A 16,369-nucleotide genomic window follows, 5' to 3' on the forward strand; every position below is an offset into this window, starting at 1 on the left:
CTACCCTCCCACCAAAGCCTCTTCTCAACCCAAACCTCCACCACAGGTGGAGGAACAGATCACCCCTCTCTGTACACTGCCTACCCCAGCACTGGCTCCCTCCCCAGCCCTGATGGCTCCCCTCTGCCAGAACTCTGCAGGAGCAGGAGAAGGAGGAGGCTCTCATTCTCCTCCCTGCTCAGCACAGACAGGGCCTGGCACACAGAAACAACAGTAATTACAGCTGGCCTTTACAGAGAGCTTACTACACATACACGTCCTTGTAACTGGTCTCACAACCCTCTGACAGATGTTTTATTATCATTCTCATTTTACAGGTGAGGGAATGGAAAAGCAGCATAGTTATCTGACTTTTCCAAGGTCACAGGACTAGAGGCTGACTTGGGATTTGAACTCAAGACTCTCTGACTACAGAGTGCATGCTCTTAACCATCGCAGGTAAAAGAAGGAACAAGGAGGAGGAACAGTCACAGGGATGTGAGCTGAACCCCAGAAGGCACAGACCCGCAAGAATCAGGGATTCTGGTCTTTGGGACATAGAACAGAAAGTGACCCCGCTGGTACCTAATATGAGAAACTTGGTCATACTGCTGTTTTCAAGATAGAACGAATCCTACCTTCTGGACAACACAGCATTTCTAACAAGCTCCCAGGTAATGCTGATGCTGCCACCAACCACACTTTGGATAGTGAGGGTTAAAAGTAGTGGTTATCAAAGTGTGGTCCCCCATCAGCAGTTACAAGTGGGAGCTTACTAGAAATGCAAGTTCTGGGACACCTGGGTGGCTCAGACAGTTGAGCGTCCAACTTCTGGTTTCAGCTCAGGTCATAATCTCACGGGTTGTGGGAAGGAGCCTCCAACTGGCTCCACCCTCAGCAGGGAGTCTGCTTGAAGATTCTCTCCCTTAGCCCCTTCCCTGGCATGTTCTTTCTCTCTCTTAAAAAAAAAAAAAAAAGAAAGAAAAGAAATGCAAGTTCTTGGGCCCCATCCCAGACAGAAACCCTGGGGTTGTATCCAGCAATCTGAGTATTAGGAGCCCTCCAGAGGACTAAAAGGCACTAAATCTGAGAACCTACCAGTCTTGTATACATTTTGTAAAGCCCAGCCCCACCCTCATCAGTTCATAGCACACATGGAAGTGAGTGCAGTGATATGGATGAGGCCCTGAGAAGTGAGCCAGTGGCCCTGGGGTCAGCTCTGGCTCTATCCTTGCTCAGCTGTGACCCAGGGCAGGTCTCCATCCTGTCTGAGCCTCATAGCCCTCAAAGCAAGGATGCTGGGAGCTGCCCTCCTGCAGTAGAAGATGTCCTTGATTGCAATGTACCATTCTGTTCCAACCCTCATGCCTATCCCTGCAGTTCTCCATCACATGGACTGAACGCTGGTGCAGTTTCTTGTGGACATAATTCAAATGTTCCTTAAAGTTACGAAGGTTCTATGAGAGGAACAATAGTGACACTCCTATCTTCAAAGGACAGGGTTGAGGGAGGTAGAGGGGTGCAGATAAATGAATGATTTTGCTACCAGGAAGAAGTTACTAGAAAACAATGGAATGCAGTCAAAGTGGTAAACAAGAGAGTACAATCTCTCTGTCATCAGTACCACTCCCCAACACCTGTCCGTACGTCCTTCTTTTGGCAGAGACGCATGCAGACCTTATCTGGGATCACAACCAGTGTCAACATCCAGATAATGAGATTGAAGGTACCTCTTGGCTTTCCTGTCCAAGCCCTCCTGTACTATGTAAATTATGTATAATAAGCATGTATTATTTTTTCATCCAAGAATAAAAATCGTTACTTAAGAAATAGCGTTATAAGCATATTATTTATCAACGTAGGAGCAAATGTGACAAGACCTGAAAGTGTCATCACTGGAAATGGATGGGGAAACAAGGTGGCTGGAGCAGAGGAAGTGTGTATGTGTTACTTTGGTTAAAAAATATATACATATATTAAAAACATAAGGAAATTCTGACACCTGTTACAACATGGATGAACCTTAAGGACACTAGGCTGAGTGAAATATGCCAGACACAAAGGTTACCAGGGGCTGGGGCTCGGGTGAGGGTTAGTGTTTAATGGAGATGGTGTTTCAGTGTAGGATAACAGAAAAGTTTCTGGAGATGGATGGTGGTGATGGTTGCCCAACAACATGAATGTATTTAATGCCACTGAACTGTGTACTTCAAAACAGTATACTTCAAAGTTAGGATGATAAATTTTATGTTACATATATTTTACCACAATTTTTTAAAAAGTACAAAGAGAGAAGAGACATGAAAACTAAAAAGGTTTGTTCACTGACGCCTGGGTGGCTCAGTGGTTAACATCTGCCTTCTGCTCAAGGTGTGATCCCGGGGTCCTGGGATCAAGTCCTGCATCAGGGTCCCCAAAGGGAGCCTGCCTCTCCCTCTGCCTACATCTCTGCCTCTCTCTGTGTTTCTTGTGAATAAATAAATGCAATCTTTTTTTAAAAAAGATTTGTTTAAATACATATATGTCTGATGTATTCTATCTGCGAACAGAGGCGGCCTTGTCCCTCTGTCTGTCCCTCTCACTCAAATCTTCTCTATTAGAAGCAAGAGCAAAAGGGTCAGAGCAGCACCTCCCACAGCGCACCAGAAGCCCCAGAGGCACAGGATCACGTCATCCCAAGTGGCTGTCCTGTGTGCTGCAGGATGCTGAGCATTCCTCGCCTCCACACACCAGATGCCAGGAGTCTCCCCTGCCCCCATGTTGTGATAACCAAAGATGGCTCTAGACATTGCCAAATGTCCCTGGGGGGACAAAGTCCTCCTCAGTTGAGAACCAGTGGGTTAGACTGAGCCAGTAGGAATGGTCTGAGTTCTGTGGCCCACCCATAGCAGGTAAGTGAAGACCACGGACACCCTGGGCCACATGGGAGTCAGGACTCTACACACATGCCGCCCCACACCCCGCCGCTGAGACCAGGCTGATATCCCCAGGTAGGCACCACAGGATAGGCACTGCCAGGCTCTGCCCACCCATCCTCACCCACAGACGGCTCTTACCCAGCCTGATGTCTCCCTCCAGGGTCATCAGCACGTTGCCGGCTTTCAGATCTCGGTGGATTATCTTCTTGCCATGCAGAAAGTGGAGGGCTTCCAGCATCTGGCGGCAAACCACCTGAATCTGGGGCTCAGTGAGGCCTCTGTCTAGCTCTGGAAACAGAGGGGAAGTGAACCGTCAATTCAGCACATGGTCTCTGCAGGCAGGCTGAATGCCAGGCTCAGCCAGCTGCCAGAGATACAAGAGCCCCCGATGTCACTGACCACTCACCACGTACAAGTTCACTTCTAAGCCCTTCGTGTTACCTATTTTGTCCTTGTAGTAACACTACGGAGTAGGCACAATTATCTCAGTTGACAGATGAAGCAGCCAGGGCTCCGAGAGAGGTCAATACACTTGCTCAAGGTCACACAGGTAGCAATTCACAGATCTGAGATTCAAGCCAGCCAGCCCGCTTCAGAGAGCAAGTTCATAAAGAAAACCCTTCTAAGAGGCAAAGATCCACCCTGCAAGCAGGCAATGAGTGACACTTACTCCATGTCAAACTCCACACTTGGTGCAGGGACACAGAGAGGGGCATGGAAACAATGAGCCATGCCTAGAACAGAGGGGGACTGGGATGGGGGCTGGGGCCGGGCAGGATGGGCAGTAATCCCTTCTGTCTGGGAATTAGAAGCCTGCCCAGAAGCGAGCACATTCAAGCTGTGTCTTGTAGGAAGAACAGGTGTTTGAGAGGCGAAAAGGTGGGACCAGGGCATTCCAGGTCAAGGAAGCAGCAGAAGCAGAGGTCTGGAGGCTGACTTGGGCTAGTGTTGAAGAAATGTGTACTGGCCGGTGGTGGTGCTAGAGATGTGAAGGTGACGGAAGGTGAAGGGCTCGTGGGAAGGCTGACTCCTGGGGCCTCTCGTGTGCTGGCTGGGAGACACACACACACACTGCTACAACCAGTGTCTGCTTAGAGATGGCGGGGCCCTTCTCTGAGCAGGTGTAGAATACAAAGAGGAGTATCCCACACAGCGGGGGGACACACAGCATGTGCAAAGGACCCTTTTTGATGGAAGGGGAAGGATGAGGGGAAAATGAATCAAGGCCAGAGGTTGGAAGAGCCTGATTGTGCAGGACCCTACAGGCTAGCTGTGAAGGTTACACTTTATCTGAAAGGCAAAGGGCAGTCCAGGACAGGCTCTCAGCAGGCAGAGACAATCTGATTTTTGCATTTAGGGGCACCAGGGTGGCTCAGTGGTTGAGCATGTCTACCTTCGGCTCAGGCCATGATCCTGGGGTCCTGGGATCGAGTCCCACATCAGGCTCCCCACGGGGAGCCAGCTTCTCCCTCTGCCTATGTCTTTGCCTCTCTCTCTGTCTCTCTCATGAATAACTATATAATTTTTTAAAATAATAATAATAAAGTAAAATAAATAAAAAGTTCTCCCCAGTGGGATAAGTGAAGAGCTTGCAGGGAGCAAGAGCAGGCAGGGATCTCAGTGAGGGGCCATTGTGGTGGTCCAGCCAAGGCTTCCAAGAGGAAGCATCTCCGACTCAGCAGCTTAGGGAGGTGGGAACGACAATGTGGGTCTGAGTGGGTGCAGAGGGAGGGAGGGCATAAGATTCAAGGCCAACATCATGTGCTCACTGACCCACTGGCCATCGTATTATTTAGTTCTTGGTGCCACCAAGCCACCTACGCTGAAGTGAGCCCCCCACTGCCCTGCCTGCTGGGTCCTCATGCCGCAGGCTCTGGGGCTGGCCAGACAGGGCACTGCTGCCAGGCCTCCCTCAGACCAGGGCAGTACTCTCCCATCTGTCTCCCTTCGCCATGCCTGGCCAGAAACCCTCAAAGGTTTTCTGTGACCTCCTGTGACCTGAGGCTCCCTGAGACCTCATCCCTAACCCCCAAGGCCCCCCCAGACCACAGACAGGCTCAGAGCTGGGGGAGGGGGACATAAGACCACCCAGACTGGGCCCGAACTGAGGCACTGCCCCTCATTAGCTATGCGGTTTCTCAAAGGTGCTCCTTCGGTCCATGCCTTCATCTCCTAATCCATAAAATGGGATGATGAGAAGTGACGTAGGCAGGACTCCAGCCATAAAGTACGCTGACTCCTCAGCACGAAGGAGAGCCAATGAAAGGTCATTATTGTTATGCTGGCCCTGAAATTATGCTGGATTATCTGCAGTAATTTTTTTGAATGGCCAACTGGGCCTTGCTTGTGTCTGATTTCTCTACATAAATGAAACCAAAATAAGCCAAGCTATGATGATGACGACAATGAAGGTCTCACGGTCATCATTTTCTGAGCCTTTACCAATGTACCGGGCATGGAGTTAGGGACTTGGATGCATTCTTTCATTTAATCTTCACAATAACCCAATAAGGCAAACAGACCTTTTTAAGTCCTAGAATTTGTCAACAGTAAGATTCATTTTTGTTTAGATTACAATTCTATGAATTTAGACAAACGTATATAGTCACATAAATGCCACCGTGATTCAGATAGAAAATGTTTCCTTCACTGCCCCAAATCTGTGTGTGATCAACATTTCACCCCCATCACCAGCCCCTAAGCTGTCATTCCTTTGATTTCTGGCCCCATCATCTAGCCTTTTCTAGAATGTCATATAATTGGAATCGTACAGTATGATAAATTCTTAAGATTAATTTTTGATTACACAGCAATACATGAATATTTTCCTCATATTAAAAAAATCTGCAACATCGCAGATGACTCCTTCGCCTGTTTGAAACTGCAGCCAGCTCCACCCCACCCCTTCTCCTCCGCAGGAGGGCTGAGAGCCAACCAGCAAGGCAAGGCCAACTCGGATCAGAGCAAACACTGGGTGTTAGTTAACTAACTAGAGGGGCCATACAGTGAAGTGCCCTGCATATTCCCCTCATCTCGCAAAGGGGCCAGCCCAGTGCCCCACCACACAGAGGAACCTAGGGCAGCCCTCAGGTCTCTCGGACCCCAAGCCCAGCCTCATCACTCTATATGTCTCCATAGGGCGATGGGGAGACACTAAGGGCAGAAAGTCCCTCTATGCAGGGCAGGCATCTATGGGAGAGTGCACCCCTCATCACACAGCTGCACCCACGGCCGGGTCTCACCTTGTCAGGTCTCCGCATCCCACCTTCTCTTCTCCCACCTGGATTTCCAGAATGCTGACGGCAATTTTCCTTTAACTGCTGTCACCAACAGGGAGAAAACCAGGTGGGGTTGGAAAAGTGAGACAGGGAGCCAGAAAGTGAGTCTGCCTGCAGGCTGAGCCATAGCCCGGGCTCCTGCCCCAGGTATGAATGAGGTCAAGGACCTGGTATGTGTAAATGCCTCTTCCATCTCTGACATTCTACCCCAGACCTCATTGATCCAAGCTGCACACCTGGAGAGGCAGACGCTGGTAGGTGGCTCCCATTCTCCCCTTCTTTTTTAGCATCTAAACATACAGCCACCCAGGTAGAAGACCGCATTTCCCAGTCTCTCTTCCAGCTCTGTGCTATTACAATCAGGCCAATGAGGTGTAAATGAAAGTGTCATGTGGGGATTCTCTAACAGCTCCTTTAAAAAATGGAATTGGGGGCACCTGACTGGTTCAGCAGTTGAGCATCTGCCTTCAGCTCACAGTGTGATCCAGGGGCCCTGGGATCGAGTCCTGCATCGGGTTCCCCGCAGGGAGCCTGCTTCTCCCTGTCTATGTCTCTGTCTCTCTCTCTGTCTCTCATGAATAAAAATATAAAATCTTTTAAAAGTAATAATAAAATAATAAAAATAAAAAGTGGAAATGGGGTGTGGATTTTTGGAGTGATCCTACCCTCTCTTCTTCTATCCTGCTGTTTGGAATACAAATATTGCTGGAGCTCCTATAGCCACCTTGTCACCATGAACAGAAGTCCAGAATGAGAATGAGACCAACACAGAGGAAAGCGGGGCCAAGAGCTGAAAGAAGGAAACCAAGTTCTTACGAAAACTTAAAACAAAACAAAACAAAATTCCTAGACCAAGCTGTGCCTGAAGCCGGTCACCCTTGAACTTTTTAGTTATTTGTGCAAAAAATTCCCCCTCCTACATCTCCCACCTTTTTCTCCTCTAAACCAATTTAAACAGTCTTTGCCTTAAAAGCTAGAGAGTCTCAATTCATACAAGACCACCATTATTATTTTGTTAAATTCTGCACAGAATAATGAAACTCTTCAAAGGCAGTCTCAGCTGAGAGGAAGAACACCCAAGGGCCATGTCGTAAGTACTCATGTCTAGCTACCGACTGCCATTTCCCCATCTGAGAACTCTGGGAGTGGGAAGGGTCTCTGCAAGGAAGGCCAGGGTTTCTATAGCTCTGGAAAGGGCTGCCATAAATTCAGGACATTCCTGAGTTAAACTCAGGGGGAAAATACCTTCCTCACAATAATAGAATGTCTGAGTGGTTCTACATTACCCCAAAAACCTCCCCTCTGCTGAGCCACCCCACAATCGTGGGCCTGCCTTTCCATGTTCTGGGGCCCTGGCCCCTCGGCCTCCCCTCACTGTGTACCATGCCCACAAGACCCAGGCTCCCATCTCAGTCCTGCTGGGGACTCTGGGCCACCTCCTTAACCCTTCTAAGTGTCAATCTGGCCAAAAATAAAACAGAAACACTCAGGTAAAATATGTGAAAGCACCCACCACCATCTCTGGCATACAGGGACTATTGACAAAATATTCACAGAAATGAATTTTTTTCCTGTTCAAGCTTGTCTGGGGTATGAAAATCTGACAACACCCCCATTAAGCTCTTACAAAATGGGTGGGGATCCCCGCTTTTCAAAGAACTTCCCTCAGGGGTCTCATTTTCACCTCCTAAGGGCGCTGTGGGGTGGGGCAAAGGAAGAATCACCCTTCTCATGGCCAACAAAGCTTGAGGGGGCGAGTGACCAGCTCAAGGACACATGGCTTTTTGAAAAGGAAGCGCTGGTTTGGCAATGAGAGCCCTACATTCTCTCCAAGAAACCAACCCCTGCTCCTGAAAGGGGACAGAATGAAGATACTCCAAGAGGCCATGTGAGTTGCTGGGGCAGGGGAGTGACCCAGTCCTAGACCAGGGTTCTAGAGCCCACCCAAGCACCACCACACTGGATCTAGAAAGACTCACCCAACATGATGGCGTCCACAGCTCCTCCAGGACAGAACTCGATCATGATCTACAGAAAACAAAAGGCAAAGTAATAATGAGCAGGGAGGGGTGCACAGCCAGGACCTGGCCCTGGTCCAGCAGGATCTGCCAGCACCCAGTGCCCTTGCTCCCTGGCCTCTCCTCCTCCCGTCCCAGGGCCTGTCCAGTCTGCATGACCCCAATCTGACCCCAAACTTCATAGGGTGCCCTAAAATCTAGAGGGTTTACTGGGTATTTTTCAGGGGGAAAAAAAGTTGCCATGGAAACCCTCAGCTGCCACAAATCGCCTTTTCTCACCAGGCCCTGCACCCTCCTCCTGCGCCCCAGCTGCCAGCTGCCCCATTTCCTAGGCTCCACAGCCAGGAGTCCCAGAGGACACCTCTGCCCACACACATGCCGGCCAAGCCCTCACAGAATCCCAGCACCCATCCCTTGCCTCTCTCCACCTTCTAGAGGCCAGGGCCCTTGCTGGCTTGGAACACCAGAACATCAGGGCTCGAAGACCAGCTCAGGTGTAGAAACCCATGCCCAGTGGGGTACCTGGGTGGCTCAGTGGTTGAGCATCTGCCTTCAGCTCAGGTGGTGATCCCAGGGTCCTGGGATCGAGTCCCGCATTGAGCTTCCCACAGGGAGCCTGCTTCTCCCTCTGCCTGTGTCTCTGCCTCTCTGTGTGTCTCTCTCATGAATAAATAAAGAAAATATTAAAAAAAAAAAAAAAAACAGGCCCAGAAAGGGGATGGGGCTGACCAAGGTTGCAGATTATTTGGTAACAGGTCATGTACTAGAAAGGTTTTCAACCTCCCCAGGTCATTCATTCACACATGCATTCATTCATTCATTCACCACACACCCACTAGGCAGTGGGCCCAGGATCACAATCAGACCCATACCCCCAGGGGGCTCCCAGCAGCATGGGGGCCAGAGAAGGATGCAAAGAATGCAGAGTGCCCTTGGTGCCAACCAGAAACCCCTGGGCCAGAGCTGCTCTCCAGCCAGAGGAAGGAGGAGGGGCCTCCGTATATCCATGGAGTCTCCAGCTTGTGGTGAACTTCCAGAGGCTTCCCAGCAATGTAAATATAAGGATGTAGCAATGCATGGCTACAGGTCCCAGACCCACCGTTCACTTGCTATGGCCTTGGGCAAGGCACTCCAATTGAGTGCATTTTCTCAGCTGGAAGATGGGGCTGCTGATGCCACTGCTCTAACATGGGCCACACCACTGGGCTATATTTAGGGGGACAGGCCACAGTGGGTCAAGCAGGGGTCCAGAGTACTAGCTAGCTACTGGGGGTAGCAAGACAGTGCTGGCCCTCCTAACCTCCTAGGGCAGCAGACAGGCCTGCTCCATGTTGTAGAAGGCTCCATGCCAGCCAGGAGAGAGAGCCACATAAGGAGATACCGCAGCTTGCACACCACCTCCTGCCAGGAAGGAAGGACATGGCCTCTGAGGCTCCTGGGGTCACTCCAGCCGTGCCTGGCTAGTACCCCTTCTCCAGGACTTCTAAAACTACAGTGACCCTGAATAAAAGCCATCACAGATGAATTAATGTCTGACAACCCATGACAGTGGGAAGAGGAACTTCTTTCTGCCAGTCATCCATCCAATCACCAGACTGTTCCCAGGGATCAGGGACCGGAGGGGACCTGGACACAGCCATTGACCTCTTGCAGTACAGCATCTCATTCTGCCTTTTAACAATTCTCAGCTCCACAGAAGGACAGAAAAATCCTACTAATTGCCCAGAAAAGCCAGAAAAGCCCAGACATGAGAGGCAATGTATGAAGCAAAATGTGTCATTATGGAAAACCACTTGCTACTTGAGCAGCCTGTAAGGTGGGGGGGAATACATACCCAAACCCCAAGGGAATGACCTTGGCAAGGTCATCCAAGCTTTGCTGAGCAACAGGCACCCAGTTTGGGCTCAGTCAGTAAGAGCTGTAGCTAGGACTCCTTCCTTGAGCTCACAGATCTGGGATTCTTCTGTACTTGTGTTGTTTTTTGAGACTCTATGAAAGGTAACCTCTCTCTCCTCTCACCCAGAAAAATGCAAATAGGAACAAGTGTTTGCATGCAGTTCTACTGAAATCCTGTACACTCTGAAGTCCCCTCAGCAAACCCAGGTCAGGAGCCCGTGCTCTGCCTCTCCACCCCTTAATACCTGTGTGGCCTTTCTGTAAAACAGAAGAATACTATGGGCCACCCAGGGTTACTGTAAGGACTACATGAGGTGGTGTTTACAAAACAACAGTCCAAACTCTGCCCACACAGTGAACACAGCACAGGCTCAGGCGATTCCCTCTTCTCTCACAGCCTGCAGTCGCAAAGGACAAGATGGACCTGAATTCAAGTCCTGATAGTGCCACTTAAATTGGCTGTGTGACCTTGAGTAAGTCACTTAATCTCCCCAAGCCTCAATTTCATCTGTAAAATGGCACTAATTGCTGTTACCTCCAACATCAAGGCACTTACATGAGATTCTCAACATGAAAGCACAAAGCAAAGCCACACCAATTAATATGTCCTTGCTGAATTTCTAGCAAACAGAACCACCAAGTATCACACTTAGACCATGTTATTCAGGCTTCCTACAAATCCATGCCTTCTAGAACCACAGTATATCAACACACCCACTGTTATTACCACAGTGCGAGAAATGACCAAATTCTGGCAGTTCCTGTATCTGTCAGGGAACCGTCCCTTATGCAATACCGTGACACAAGGTCCCTATGACCATCCTCTCCAGAGTTCAGTTCAGCACTAGGAAAGCTTGCACATTCTGCCAATCTAGTTCACTTCCTCTTCTGCAATTCTAGATCCCCATGACCCCATGCACTTTCCTTTTGCAATTTGTTAAAATTTACTGATTGACTGATTGATTGACTGATTGCTTTGGCTGCTGAGAAGCTCTGGGCTTAGCTTTGGTCTTATTCCCGGGAATAAACGTACCAACTTTTGACTCTATGCCAAGATTAAATCCACACTATTTCACAACTTATAATATGGACCCCAATAAAATGTTTTTAAAAGATGACCATCTGGGACGCCTGGGTGGCTCAGCAGTTGAGCATCTACCTTTGGCTCAGGGTGTGATCCTGGGGTCCCAGGATTAAGTCCCATATCGGGCTCCCTGCATGGAGCCTACTTCTCCCTCTGCCTGTGTCTCTGCCTCTCTCTCTCTCTCTGTCTCCTGTGAATAAATAAAATCTTTAAAAAAAGAAAAAGAAATAAAAGATAACCATCCTGCAGAAGTCTGAAGAAACAGCACTCATTGGTATTCATCACAAATGTGTTAGAGTGATATTCCATTGACCTTTGTGTAAATATTGCCTGACAATACTCTCACATATAGCAAAATATGGTTTGGGTTTTCTTCCCCCTTTATTTTAAGTGTTTTTTTTCCTCCTTTTGGTTTTAAAATTTTCACATCTTATTGTCTTGATGTGATACCAAAAAGAAAGGTCCCTTTCATGACAGTTCTTCCTAGGTTCCTCTACATGGGTCTTAAGGTTCTTTCAGCTTGTCAGTGGCAGGGTTGCAGGAGACTTCCACAGAAACGTGTGGGGTAATTAACAAAATAATCTCAATTAATAAAATAATGATAAATAAAAATAAAATATGCATCCCAATACCTTAGGAAGTCACTAAATATTCATGCTAGGGAAACAGAATGGAAGCACATACATTAATACCCAGGGAAGGATTACAGGTAGTCTGTACTGGTATATATTTTCCACATTTTACTCAACATACAGGAGTCATAAAAATATTAGAAATAAACCTTTTTTTTTAAATGGGAAGAACTGTCTTAAAATAACCCCTGGTTATAGATGCATCTATTCAACTGAAGGGAGATGGGATATCTATGCCTGTCTACAATTAGAGCCCCAGCAGGCCTGTGCCCACTGTGTCTAGGAATGAAAAGAGGCTTCTTAGGGTCAAGGGTTCCTGGGTGCAGAGCTGAAGGCCCCTAAGCCCTCACCAAGCCCCAAATGCAACAGCTACAAGTACCAAGGACCAACTCCCTGAACCCATCAGAGGCTCATCCTTCACGCTCCCTTGAGAGCAGCAAGCACTGTGGCTCAAGGTTTTCTCAGGAAGTGGTGAAGTGCAGTTTGTGATCAGTTTATTGATTCATTGACAAGTACCAACTGACTACTACCAGGGGGCTTCACAGTGCTAGGCACAGCAGGACCATAAAAGTAGTATTCAATCAACAAACACTATCTGAGTTCCTAGTCTCTAACAAGCCTGGGGACTGGGGACCCAGGATGAACCAGACAGGTCCCTGCCCCAAGACCACAGGCAGAGGCCAATATAGGCACATCATGACTAAGTTATCAAAAAAAGTTGTGGCCATCCTGGAGGGCCTCCCAGAGAAGAGCTGGTTTTGAAGGGCAAATTTGTCAAATGAAGCAGCACAGAGACAGTGTAAGCAAAACACAGCAAGTGCAGAGGCAAAATAGCCTGGAAGAGAATGAAGGGGGGAATGGTGGAATGTTCCAAGGGGTTCATCAAAGGTTAACTGGAACTAGAACTCGAACATCTCAAAGTATGAACTTGACCCTGAGAGTTCTGTATGTCTGGAGAAAGGCACCAGAGGGTTTCAATAAAGGGTGTTACAGACAGGGTTTCTGCTTTAGAGGAACCCCCCCTCCCCCCGACCAACATCAGATATGGTATCTCTAGAGGGTGGGAAAGCAGAGGAACAGTGGATTTGGCACAAACAGCAAAAGGCCAAGGCATCATGGTTGCCTTCCCCCCTGCCAACACAGCATTCTTTCCTTCCCCTTTGTGAAACAGCCATGGTAGCTGAGTGAGACTCACCTCATCCCCAGTGGGGAGAGGAGGCCTAACCCAACCAGGGAAATTCTCTGCCTCTTGCCCTGACGGCTGGCTCAGGGCTGGTCTAAGCACAGCCAAGCTGGTGAGCTCTGCTTGATGGTGTGAGATGCCATGATATCTCCCTCTGGAGACAATTAGGAAGCACGAAGCCCCAATGGTCACAGGCAGCCATCTTGCAACCATGAGGGAAGCCAGCATGAAGACATCGCTGATACAAAGAGGAGGGCAGAGAGATTCACAGTGTAACTGAGCCATGCTCAATATCCGTCTCAAATCTGACCTTCCTCTGGACTTTTCAAATAAAATATGCAAGCCAATTAATTTCTTCCATTGTTTAGGCTAATTTGAGATTTTCTATTTCTTGTTACCGAAAGCATCTGATCTCACATTTGGCAAGAGATGATGAAGATGAACTAGAACAATGAAAGGGGAGGACGAGGGGATGCCATCTCATTTGGCAAATAAGATTTTCCTAGTCATCTCTAAGTGCTACCAGCTAAAAACACTATGCCAGTGGTCTTCAAACTTTAGCATGCATCAGAATCACCTGGAGAACTTGTTAAAACAAAACCTCACTAAGCAGTGTCAGGTAGGGTCCAAGCATCTGCATTTCCAACAAATGCACCCAGGGGGTGCCGGTGCTGGTTCCCTGACTATACTTTGAGAACCACTGCTCTATAAGAATTTGCAAAAGGGCAAGAAGCTTGGACCTTGGGACCACATCTCCCCTCCTCCTGGCAAAAACTAATGTAAGATGGTGGTAGAGAAATCTTGGGAGCAAACCGGCAGAATTATCCTTTTTATCCTCCTTATTAACCTGAAGTTCCTCATCAATGTTCCTTATTCTTTGTGCTTCTAACCGAAGAGCTAAGGGCTTGGGTAGGATATAAGATCATCCTGGTAAGCCTTTACCAAGGGATGGTTTGAGAAGCCGTGGGTATTTTCAGAGGCTTTAGGGATTTGCATAATTAAAGATGGTCAGATAGAAAAAAATGGAGTCTACCTCAATGAGTATTTTCCCAAAAGATGAGTATATATAAATAGCATGTACATATATGTACATATGTATGTATATATAATACATATGCAATTATTTAAAAATCCTCTCATCAAAAATAAATAAATAAATAAATAAAAATAATAAAAATCCTCTCATCATTTACAAAAAGGCTTTGTGGATACCTGAGTGCATGTCAAGGAGTATATGACAATTAGTTAAGATCGGGTGGGCAGAAATGACACCAAAATTACAAGCAACAAAAGAAAAGACGCAATGGACTTCATCAACAATAAAAGCTTTTGTACATCAAAGTGCAGGACTGAAAAAGTAAAAAGACAACCCAAAGAATGGGAAAAATACCTGAAAATCATATATTTTGATAAAAGACTAGTATCCAGAATATATAAAAAATTCTTACAACTCAACAATAAAAGGACAAATAACCCAACTTAAAAATGGACAAAGGATATGAATAAATGTCTCTCCAAAATAGAAACAAAGGGCCAATAAGGATATAAAAAGATGCTCCCCATCATTGGTCCTTAGGGAAATGCTAATCAAAACTATGAGATACTACTTCACAGCTGCTAGGATGCCTAGAATTAAAAAGGACAACAATAAGTGTTGGCAAGGATATGGACAAATTGGAACCCTTGTACAATGATGGGGGGAATGGTGCAGGTACTTTGGAAAACAGTGTGGCAGTTCCTTAAAATATTAAACACAGCATTACCACCAATTGATCCAGGAATTCCACTCCTAGATATATATCCAAGATAATGAAAAACATATGTCGATTAGACAGATTGACTAAGAAAAAAAAGAGAGGACTCAAATTACTAATGTCAGAAATGAATGGAGACATTACTACTGATGTTACAGAAAAAAAAGATTATAGGAGAGTACTATGAACAACTGTACACTAACAAACTGGAGAGCCTAGACAAATTCCTAAAAACTATGCAACCTATCAAGACTCAATCTTGGGACTGATTGCCTGGGTGGCTCAGCAGTTGAGCATCTGCCTTTGGCTCAGCATGATCCTGGAATCCCGGGACCAAGTCCCACATCGGGCTCCCTGCATGGAGCCTGCTTCTCCTTCTGCCTATGTCTCTGCCTGCCTCTCTCTCCGTGTCTCGCATGAATAAATAAAGCCTTAAAAAAAAAAAAAAGGAAACAATTCCATTTACAATAGCATCAAAAAAGAAGAAAATAACTCAGGAATACTTAGGAAGGAAAAAAAACTTAATCAAGAAGGCAAAATATTCATACTCCATAAGCTATAAAACATCGCTGAAGGAAGTTATAGAAAGTGCAAGTAAACGGAAAGACAGTCCATGTTCGTGGACTGGAAGACTCAACATTGTTAAGATGTCAATATACCCCATCTACAGGTGCAAGTCCTATCAAATCTTAATAGCATCTTTTATAAAAATTGAATAATCTTTCCTAAAATTCATATGGAATATCAAGGGACCCCTAATAGCCAAAACAATCATTCTTGAAAAAGAAGAAAGTTAGAAATCTCACACTTCTTGACTTCAAGATTTACTACAAAGCTACAGTAATCAAAACATCCTGGTACTAAAGGAAGAGTGACATATTCATGAATGGAAAGACAGCCCAGAAATAAACCCTTACATATATGGGCAAATGATTTTCAACAAGGATGCCAAGACCATTCAGTGGGGAAAGGACAGTCTATTCAACAAATGGCGTTGGGAAAACTAAAATATCCATATGCAAAAGAATGAAGGTGGTAGACACTTACACCTTAGGTCATATATAAAAATTCACTCAAGATGGGCAGGCGCCCACCGGAAGCCATGGCCGCCACGCCGGAGCCCGGCGAGCCCACCAAGGGGAAGGTTCTTTTCTATTCTATTTTATCCTAGCCCTTTAAGCTCCTAGGAATTTTAGATGTTGAAAACATTCCCTGTGCACGGGATTCGGTATTGTATGGTTCGTTAGGATCGGTTGTGGCTGGCCTTGGACATTTTTTGCTAACTAGTAGGATTAGAAGATCATGTGACGTTGGAGTAGGAGGATTTATCTTGGTGACTTTAGGATGCTGGTTCCACTGTAGGTATAATTATGCAAAGCTAAGAATCCAGGAAAGAATTGCCAGAGATGGAATTAAAAATAAGATTTTGTACGAAAGTACCCACCTTGATCCTGAAAGAAAACCAACCACTGACAAGAACAGCAGTTGAGCAGTCTCAAGCATCAGAATACAACTCTGGAGTCAGAATAAAGTAGAGGACACTCTATTAAGCCTCGTATGTACCATTACTTTCAATCAAGTAAATAAAGGATGTGTTGGTTGTAGTAAAAAAAAAAAAAAAAAAAAA

General features: G+C 46.7%; 1 protein-coding gene and 1 pseudogene across 1 annotated transcript in view; one reads left to right on the plus strand and one right to left on the minus strand.

Annotated features, from left to right (window-relative positions):
• STK10 (serine/threonine kinase 10) overlaps positions 1-16,369 on the minus strand; it is a 113,450-nt gene that overhangs the window by 51,500 nt on the left and 45,581 nt on the right. The window contains exons 3-4 of the mRNA XM_041750552.1: positions 8,155-8,203; positions 3,036-3,185 (exon numbers count right to left, since the gene is read on the minus strand). Of these exons, the coding sequence (XP_041606486.1) occupies positions 3,036-3,185; positions 8,155-8,203 (199 nt within the window). The remainder of the gene's footprint in view (positions 1-3,035; positions 3,186-8,154; positions 8,204-16,369) is intronic.
• On the plus strand, positions 14,292-16,141 carry LOC121486340 (annotated as a pseudogene).

The sequence above is a fragment of the Vulpes lagopus genome, chromosome 3 (genome assembly GCF_018345385.1).
Source record: "Vulpes lagopus strain Blue_001 chromosome 3, ASM1834538v1, whole genome shotgun sequence".
NCBI classification, from domain to species: domain Eukaryota; kingdom Metazoa; phylum Chordata; class Mammalia; order Carnivora; family Canidae; genus Vulpes; species Vulpes lagopus.